This window comes from Triticum dicoccoides, chromosome 6B, assembly GCF_002162155.2.
Source record: "Triticum dicoccoides isolate Atlit2015 ecotype Zavitan chromosome 6B, WEW_v2.0, whole genome shotgun sequence".
NCBI lineage: Eukaryota > Viridiplantae > Streptophyta > Magnoliopsida > Poales > Poaceae > Triticum > Triticum dicoccoides.
The window spans coordinates 32,096,986-32,106,969 of record NC_041391.1 but is presented as its reverse complement, the minus strand read 5'-3'; the positions used below and the strand labels follow the sequence as shown (position 1 = coordinate 32,106,969).

The window sequence follows — 9,984 nt, the reverse complement described above, 5'->3', positions numbered from 1 at the left end:
GTACCCACGCTACTACTAACAGACATAGTAGTAGCGCGGGCGCACCCATGCTACTACTACAAGTTAGCTGTAGCGCCGTAGTAGTAGCGCGGGTGCCCGCGCTACTACTAGCTATTCAACCCGCGCTACTACTAGGCTTTTCCCTAGTAGTGTGCCCTCAAACTCATACCCAATTTCCTCCACTAGACTAGCAACAACAGTAGGTGTCCAATTATCTATGTCACAGTAGTCATACCAAATGGAGTGGCCTTTATGGTAATCCCTATGCTTGCCTACACAAAGGAAATAGCCACCATATATGACCTCAACGGAGAAGTGGTTGCTTAGGGGTCCTGCAAATTAATCAAAGTGACAATGTTCAGACCAGAAAAACAGACATGTTCAGACAGTAATAACAGACATAGACAGTAGTAAATTCAGCCATTTCTGATAAATTAAGACATGCAGACACTGCACCAAACCAATCATGATATTTGAGAGCATCTGAGTAAGGAAATAGACACAATGTAACTGCACCAAACCAAGCAAAGTGGCAATGTTCAGAAATAGATATTTCAGACAGGTTCAAAAATTACAAAATTCAGACATTTTCAGAACAAAAGCACGGATTCATGGCCTCCACTAAACAAATATATGATCTTTCACGTCAAAAACATGTTTTTTGGGCGGATCTGACAAGCAAACAGTCATCTCATGAACAAAATGCCATATGATCAACAACAAGGCCATATAAAGCAAACATTTTTGGCCAATTTAACAGGGTGTGGTCTTTCCCTAAGATATCCAGCACAACATCAAACCCTAATTTTGCTATGTAAACCCTAATTCAATTGCAAACACCCCATCCAAAGCCCACAGTAAACCCTAATTTTTCTCTGACACTAAGTTCACGATCCACTTCTAAAACCCTACACGCATACACCATCTGTGACAAAGGGGAAAGAAATAGCCCAAACCCTAACACATGTGCGTAATCGAATCGAATCGAACACGCACTCTTTCCCAAAGCTAAAATCGACAGATCGATCAGAGAAGGTGTCGATGATGGTGACGTACTGTAGAGGGGCGGCGAGGCATGGTCCTGACGCTGCGTGGGTGCGAAAGGGACGTCAGGCAGGCCCCTCCCAAACGGCGCGGACGGCGGCGGCTCGGCGTCCCACGACGAGCTCATGGCGCCGTCGCCACACGCGCCCACGCCGGCGACCTTGACATAACCACCTGGGCTGCGACGACGAACAGGGGAAAAGAGAGCGAGCGGGGGAACCGGTCCGACCAGGGGTCGGAGCGGCTCTTTTAATCACTGGCGTTTTTGCAAAAAAAAATGGCTACCCTTCGTATTCAGGCGGACTAAAGACATGGCAGTCAGCGCACAGGTGCCACGGGTTGACTGAGGCCAGATCAGCGCATACGTACAAGAAATCGTATAATGGACCATTTGTGAACCCCTAGAGCAAGTTGAGGGATGGTATTTTGGGTATTTTGAACCACAGGGACTAAAGTGACCATGGGCGCAAGTTATAGGACCTACAGTGAATTTTTGTCTCTATGTTTCTTTGAGTGAAAGCATTATGTCTACATCACAGAAACCCTCACTGCTGGACTAAACCAAGGTATGCTCAACAGGATCTGACCCATCCATCTAAGTTGGTGCTATGCAGGCCCAACAGTAAACGCAGACAACCAAACAGACCGATTTCATCCCGCGCGGGCCTGGTTGAGGGGAATGCAGCTTACCGAACGCGTCAGAGGTGAATCGCCGACCGCGAGCTGAATCTGTTGGATGGAGGGGAGCAGCCCATGAGAACCATCGATGCATCGATGTGCGCGCATGAAAAAGACTTTGCATTTTAATTAAGAAGGAAAAAGAAAACACTTTCTCTCCTCCACTGAGTAACAATTATCAGACGTGACATTTGTATTTATAAGCATATAGTTAGTGGTGTTTCCTTATTGATTGGCTTCATTCATGTTAGTGCCACGAGGGAGGGGACACACATCCTTGGAGGCGACGTGGAGCTGGGCCCACGGAACAGTGAGACAGAGAGACAAGGCCGAAGGCCGACGACCCGGCGACGGCCCCCTTGTTTTGTTTACGCCAGATCCATCCGGCGTCCTTCTCCTTGCTTCCGTCCTTCTCCTCGCGGCGAACGCGCCGCCGGCGTCCGAGCTTCCTTCCTTCTCCACTGCACGGCCCAAACAGCATCAGCACCTTCAGTTTCTTCAACTTGTTCTCACCTGGTAACAGTTACAAACCTCCGATTTTTTGCATCATTTTCCTTTTGCTATCCGATTTGTACTAATAGATAAGTACTAGATCTTTGCTATCCTAGTCCTCCCAAGCACAAAACTGAATCTTTCTGCACAACTCTAGATCACAAGTACAGTACGATTCTTTCTGTACAACTCTAGATCAATCTGATCGCGGCTGCGTCCCCACTGGTACGCGGGGGCCCGCTCGGTCCGCGAGCCGGGGGCGCCCTCCTCTCCCCTGTTTTTTCTTTTTTTTTTCTCTCTGTCGGTAATCAGTCTTGGGGAGCAATGGATGGGTGCGTTGCTTTTGTTGACGGCTAGTCCGCGGTGATTTGGAGATTGGAGACGTGGAAGAAGATGATGGATTTGGCGTGCAGCTGTTTGCGACATCTCATGTTTCCAATTTTCAATATTGGGCGTATTCGCTCTGTGCGGCTGCTAGTATCACCGCTCTGATTCTGAACGACGCGTGCGTTTAGTGGTTACTAGTGTTGGTTGTGCATTTGAGTGCTGGGTCTGTAGGATGGATAAGAGGATCATCAACTTTGGTACACCTGGTTGAGCAGGCATCCATTCCATTCCTTACACAAAGCCTGGGGTACCACCTCCCCTGTTTCATGTTGTTGCTAGTTATTAATCTCGGGGAGGAACTGATGAATGCTTCGCTTTGATTGATGTCGATTTCACACTTCACAGGGAGTAATCGGAGGTGGCTAGCTGTTCATGTCGCCTCTCCTTCTTCCTCCTTGCCGCCAACCTCCTTGTGCTTCTAGAGTCAGCCAGCCGTCGCCAAGCAGCGCACATGTTGGGGCGAGAGGAAAACAACGGCTACCTGTCATCGTTTCGCCTAGCTGCTAACGTTGTCCCTTCCTCTTCCTTTCATTGGCGCTCAACGCGGCGATCTTGAGCTTCAGCTTCAGCTTCTGCTTCTGCAATGGGTATGCCTGCCCTTTCCCCTCCTCTCTTTTCTCTTCTGTTGTATCCCCCTTTTTGCAACACTAACCGTAAGAGGTGTGTTTTTGCTTGTGCAGGCATCGATTGGAGCAGTTCCACTTCGTGCTTCCTACTAGACCACTAAGTACAGATGCAGTATTGGACTAAATCTCTAGCAGGTACCAATTTCTGCAGGCCTCTTTGCCTCAAGTAAACTAATTTGTTTTCATGCTTTAGTTCTGAATAACACTGTGTAGCTAGTTCTGAATGGGGGACGAAACCCTGCTGGAGCGTATACTCAATGGAGACGAGGAACCCAAGGATCTGCCATTAGCACTCTTACAAAGCATCACGAACGATTTCTCCGACGACAGAAAAATTGGTCAGGGTGGATTTGGAGCGGTTTACAAGGTACAGTTCACCATTGAGAACATACATAAAGATATGAAGTTCAGTATAATGTCGCTAGTTCGATAAAAAAAAAGTACCACCTATTCATCTTATTTTGTTCCGTATCCTTTAATATTAAGAACTTGCATTTATTGTTAAAATTACAGCAGGAAACTCACCTGCTGTTTTGGTATTGTAAGCTGACCATCATTTAAATGCTGACTAATAGGGTGAACTCCAAAATGGGATTATTGTTGCTGTCAAGAGGATTGAAGTCAACCAAATCACAATTGATGACGTGTCATTTCGCCGTGAGTTTAATAGCCTGATGAACACCAACTATCAAAATGTAGTCCGGTTTCTTGGCTTCTGTTCTAATACACATCATACATCGAGAAAAGAGGCAGGAGAAATTAACCTTGTAAGCGTAAGAGAAAGATTGCTCTGTTTTGAGTACATCCGCAATGGAAGTCTTGATAAGCACATTACTGGTAAGGTCTTATTGCAATTGATGCAGCTCTTCTTTATTACTTCTTTACCTTACTGCCTGGACTAGTGCTCAGTTTTCAAGTCCAGAGCAACCTTAGTGACAGACTTGCATCTAAAATGTTCCATCGTTGCTCAGTATGAAGTTTAACATAACTTCTTACCTTTTTGTGTATTTATTATTCTACAGATGAATTAAGGGGACTTGAATGGGAACCACGTTATGCAATAATCTCTGGAATTTGCAAGGGTCTGTGTTATCTTCACGAGGAATTTTTTTTATTCATATGGATCTTAAACCGCCAAATATATTACTTGATGATCATATGGTTCCAAAAATTACTGATTTTGGGTTGTCAAGATCAAATGAAATGTCGCATACTACGGGTCAACGTTTTGGAACACCGTAAGCTACAAGGACCATTATTTACAGTTTCTATCATTACAGCCCCACATTTACTTTGTGTCATAATGCATCACACTATTGTATTTTATTGCAGAGGATATCTCGCTCCAGAATACGAGAAAGATGGCAAAACTTCATTCAAGTGTGACATATACAGTTTGGGTGTCATAATCACAGAATTGGTAACGGGGTGTAAGAGCGTCCCTCACAAAAATAATTTAAGTGATATCTCTCACTTTTTAGAACAGCAAGAATGTTTTGCCTGCATCTTTTGTTCATGCTTTAATTTGCATAGTATAGTACTGAATGGCATATATCTACTTTAAACAACATCTTTTTTTTTCATACATATCACACGTGTGTGGATGGATGGATTAGTTTAAGGCGCTGTGGCGAACACACACTATGCGTCTAATGTCTGGCCTTGAACTAGAAAATGGTACTGTAAGATTCTGGGATTATCATAAATAATTAGCCTTTTGTTAAATGTAGGTACTTCGAAGGTGGAGACACAGGTGGAATAAACCACCGACCTTACTAGAATACCGGCAAGTAACTAGATGCATTGAAATATCGGTACGCTGCAGGCAACAAGAATCAGGACATAGACCTTCCATATTGGAGATAATAAACATTCTGGGTGAATCTGAAAGTATGGATGGGCACACTGGCCAGGTAAGCTATAGCTAGTTTAAGATACCTTGTAATCAAAACTGTGGAAAGGAATGCATCATTTGAAATCAAAGGAGATAACAGTGTTATTGAGATCAGAGAGCTAATGAAGTGTGGGATAGTCAACTATTCAACTCTCAGGCTGTGTTAATTTTGTTCTAGATTAAAATACATTGGTTAGCTAATCCTAACCCTGCTAGGTTAGCATAATCCCAAATTTGCGTCTGACAACTGTCCTAGTAGCCTAAATTATACATATTTTCCAAAAAACGTGTAATTTCCGATTACGCATCTCTCTCTTTTCTCGCAGGAAAGCGCCTATCTGGACGATGACATGCTTCGTATTGAGCTGCTCGAGCTTAAGCTTAACGAGGAGATGTCATGGTCAGTTAAGCTATCCAACAAGACAAAGGCCTCTTTTGCCTTCAAAATTGAAAGACCAAGCCAGCAGTACACCATATGGCCAGACAAAGGCATTGTGACACCAGGATGCAACGAGTATCTTGTTCAGATAACATTGCAACCACAGCAGAGGGCACCGCAAGTTACCCAGAATGCTGACAAGATCATCTTCCAGAGCACGAAAGTGCCCGAGGGTCTTAGAGATGAGGATATCACTGAAAAAATATTCCATGAAGAGGCCGGCAAAGTGGTTGATGAGGTGGATTTGATGATTGTATATGTGCCTACGAAGCCCAAAGAGAACTGCAAGAGTAGAGAAGGCACCAACATGCTAGCTGAGGAAGTTCCCGAGGTGATCAATTGCGACCGATCTTAATGTGTTTGTAAGCATCTTCTGTCCCTTAATGAGTACTAATACATGCATGTTATTTTTAAACCTGAAGGAGGAAAGAATTGTGGGAAGTCTCGAGGATTCCACCAAAGACTTGATTGCGAAAAAAATGATGTATGTCAGAAGATTAAGAATGCTGAGCGAGAAGGCAAGAAATCAACAAATGAGGTCGACAGATGGCTGGAAAAAGTGGCCAAAATCATTGATGTTATGCATGTAATCTCGGTGGACTGTAAGTTGAAGAAGGATGTTACTATCCTGGCATGTGAGAAGCTTCGCGAGGTTCAAGAATGTCTCAGTAGTTGCCCCAGTACTGTTGCAATTGAGTCAATGCCACCTCCTGTCCAAGAGATGCCTGGTCCATCTATGTCAGCTGAGAACCGTAACCTTCAAGAGGCTCTCCACTTCATTAAGGATGAACCAACAGTTGGAATGATTGGAATATGGGGTCCAGGTGCTAACAACAAGATTAAGAAAAGTTTGTGGCCAAATGAAGGTCAAGAAAGAGTTAAAAGTCGCATATATGCAGGAGCATGAGGCATGGCAGCTATTTGAAGAAAATATTGGTGAAGAAACTCTTTCTAGTCCCCATATTGAAGCTCTTGCTAGAGAACTTATGAGGGAACTGAAAGGCTTGCCATTAGCTTTGATAACTATTGGAAAGGCAATGTATTGGAAAGATGAGTATCAATGGGAAACTGCCATCCAATATATGCAGCAATCATGATGCGCTGACGACAAAGACCCAATAGAACTTGGTATGGAAACTAATGTTTTTAGGCAACTGAAGTTTAGTTATGACAATTTAAGAAACGACACCTTGAGATGTTGTTTTTTGACTTGTGCATTGTGGCCAGAGGATGCGATGATTCGCAAAGTTGACCTTGCTCAATGTTGGATGGGCTTAGGTCTAGTGAATGAGCAGGATATAGAATCTTCCTTCCAAAAATCATATAGTTTGATAGCTGACCTTACAGCTGTATGCTAGAGGGCTGCGAATATAATGGATATGTTAAAGTGCATGATGTGATTCGTGATATGGCTTTATGGATATCTTATGACTTTGGTGAGAACAATGACAAATGGATTGTGGCTGCACCAGGTGGCAGAGACAAAAAAAGTTATTATCCTTTCGAACAAAGCTGAGTGCATCTCCTTGATGTTCAGCAGGATTCCTATTAGGTTCAATCTTGATCCCATAAAACTGAGGATCTTGTGCCTTCGGAACAACAAATTGGATGAAAGCATAATTGTTGAAGCAATTAAGAATTGCAGTTCACCGACATATCTGGATTTGAGCGGAAACAACGTCAAGAGGATACCGGAAGAATTATGTTCCTTGGTAAAGCTGGAATACCTTGATTTGTCACGAAATGAATTTGGGGCAACTGAAGTGCCTCGCTCCTTTGGAAAGCTCATCAACCTCAAGTTCTTGTACCTATGGTCTGCTGGTGGTTACGTGAGAATACCAGCTGGTGTCGTGTCTAGCCTTAAAGCATTGCAGGTAATAGACTTGAGGAGTTTCTTACCCTATCCCTACCTGAGTCAATATTCCGAGAGTTGGGCACCCTACCTCAGTTGAAAGCGCTTGGTATTGTGGTCGAAGGTTCTGCTCAGCTTGAGTCACTAGGAGAAGCGAACCTCCCTGTTAGATATTTGGCTCTGCTGGACGTAGGTACATTCAATGATATTTTATCAACCGACTTTGCACAAAGGACCTTGTATGAACTGGATATCAGTGAAGAAATTGACACTCGAGAAATAACAGTAAGACATGATACGGAACAACCAAACAACTGTTTTGGTGCTCTCAACAACCTCAGCTTAACTATGATGAGATCCTTGAGAGAGATAAAGTGGATGGGAGCAACTCCAGCATTTATATTCCCAAGGCTCATTCATTTGGAATTGTTTTACTGCGGACGGCTATTGCACCTCTCTTGGGTTATGTATTTGCCTCGCCTTGAACAACTTCATATAGTTTCCTGTTCTGGTATAGTGCAAGCATTTATGAGGTGCCATGGTGACAAATTGTGCAATGGACAGGACAAGACAAAAACATTTCGTTGCCTCAAGAGTCTCAGTCTTACTCGTAACTACTCGTTGGAAACTATTGGGGACAAGGGTATGGAATTCCCATCCCTAGAGCGACTTGTGATTGACAATTGTCCAAAATTGGAGAGGCTTCCTTTCCAGCTGGACAGTTTGCCACTAAAGCTGAAGGAGCTACGGTTTGTTGGGACACCGCAATCAAAGAGTCTTCCTTTCCAGCTGGACAGTTGGCTACGGTTTGATGATGCTCAGTGCTAGGAGACATTGGAATGCGAAGAAGGTGTCAAAAGTTTCCTGCAACCCGCTCTTAAATTTGGCAGAAAATCCTACGACATATTCAGTTAATACCTTCGTTGTTAGTGCATTACATGTAGTAGATGTAGCGTTCTCCTGGACACTCATGGTCTCATGTTAAGACACAAGAAGCAAAACACCACATTCAAATTATTGCAGCTAGGATGTGCAGCTGTGACATTTTTTTTAATACCTTCGCTTGAGATTTCTGTCATGTTTATACCGTGTACATGCTTCCCTTTGCTTTTGGGGTTTGGCGGAGCACCCCCTCTTGTTCCAAGTTTGATAAAACTTTTGGCTGCAGTCTGATAAAACTTGTTGCTGCACTGCAGCCAGGATAGTATAACTTGTTCCGTCAACACTAGGATACAAGTGACAATAGAGAATGTTAAAAGCACCAAAAACACTATGTATGTATTTATTGACTTGTTGTATACTAGCTACTACTCCCTCCCTTCCTAAATATAAGTCTTTTTAGACATTCTACTATGGACTACATACGGATGTATATAGACATATTTTAAAGTGTAGATTCACTCATTTTACTGGGTATGTAGTCGATAGTAGAATCTCTAGAAAGACTTATATTTTCACCTCTTTTGGGCCATCTATACCGAAAACACACAAAAGCAAGAGGGTACGTTCGATTTCGTCCTGCAACCACACTGAAGATGTAGCTGTTCCTTGAAGATGCGGGTCTGCTCCTTCCACACAACCGTCCATGTAGGCAAACGGAGCTGCACTGTCGATGATGGCTGGCAAGGCAGTACGAGCACGCCAAGGACCAGACAATGACGACACATGACTCGATCGTTCAAGAGAGCTCGGTTGTAGATGGCGGATGTGCGTGTACGACTAGTTTCACCAGCTCTGTATGTCAGCTGCCAGGATCCAGTTGTGGACTTGTAGCCAACAGGAGCGAGGACGCGATAGATCATTGGGGACATCCTGACGCCTCCCATGCATACAATAGAGCAATCGATAAGGCAATAACACGAGGAGGAGATGTAACATGTTGCTTGGGCGAGGAGTGTTGTATGTTAGCGGACCACTTAACTAGTGGCATGGGAAGAGGAAATATATATGGCATCCACAGAGCTACGGATATGTATCATATCTCTTATAATGGGCGGCAAGGGAGGTAGGTAGCCGGACGAATCTTCTTTCATAAATAAAGATAAATAGATACATTGGATAGTGTCGAATGGTGGTACTCAGCACAAATCATCTTATTAAGATCTTTTTTGTGACGGATCTTATTGAGAATTAAATGGCCAAGATTTCAATGTTGATGGAAAAGATGCGCTAGTATATGTAAATAATATGTAGTATGGGAGGCAGGTGTCCGGATGATTTTTTCATAACTAAATCACAAATAAAGGTAGATTGCAAATAGTGTGCAGTGTGGGAGGCAGGTGTCCGGATGATTTTTTTCATAAATGTAGATAGATTGCGTACAATCTTTTTTGCTATGTGTTACTACTTTAGAAATGAATGAGTTTGCAATGATCAAACTGTGTATCTGTGTGCAAATAGAGCTAGTTTGAATGATCATGGCAAATTTACAGGAGAACCAACGCAACATAAAACTGCAAGCATCTGCCTGATAAGGGACCTAAATCATGCGACGGATTCATATGCCGCACAAGGGACCTTATGCAGAAGTGCGAGTGATAGTTTGATTATTGTTACAGTAAGCAGGCCATAT

At 43.5% G+C, this 9,984-nt stretch overlaps 2 protein-coding genes and 1 pseudogene across 2 annotated transcripts; all 3 read left to right on the top strand.

Moving 5' to 3' along the window:
• Positions 1-3,448: 3,448 nt before the first annotated feature.
• LOC119322327 (cysteine-rich receptor-like protein kinase 41) lies at positions 3,449-4,759 on the top strand. The gene is made up of 4 exons (XM_037595822.1): positions 3,449-3,594; positions 3,803-4,064; positions 4,250-4,465; positions 4,560-4,759. Exons 1-4 carry the CDS (start codon positions 3,451-3,453, stop codon positions 4,634-4,636), a joined length of 699 nt encoding a protein of 232 aa, XP_037451719.1. The 5' UTR covers positions 3,449-3,450; the 3' UTR covers positions 4,637-4,759.
• Positions 4,760-4,911: 152 nt separating this feature from the next.
• Positions 4,912-6,372, top strand: LOC119324870 (vesicle-associated protein 1-3-like). Its single transcript, XM_037598639.1, has 3 exons — positions 4,912-5,140; positions 5,448-5,891; positions 5,983-6,372. The coding sequence occupies exons 1-3, from the start codon at positions 5,120-5,122 to the stop codon at positions 6,148-6,150; spliced, it is 633 nt and encodes a 210-aa protein (XP_037454536.1). The 5' UTR covers positions 4,912-5,119; the 3' UTR covers positions 6,151-6,372.
• On the top strand, positions 6,367-8,539 carry LOC119320639 (annotated as a pseudogene).
• The last annotated feature ends 1,445 nt before the right edge of the window (positions 8,540-9,984 follow it).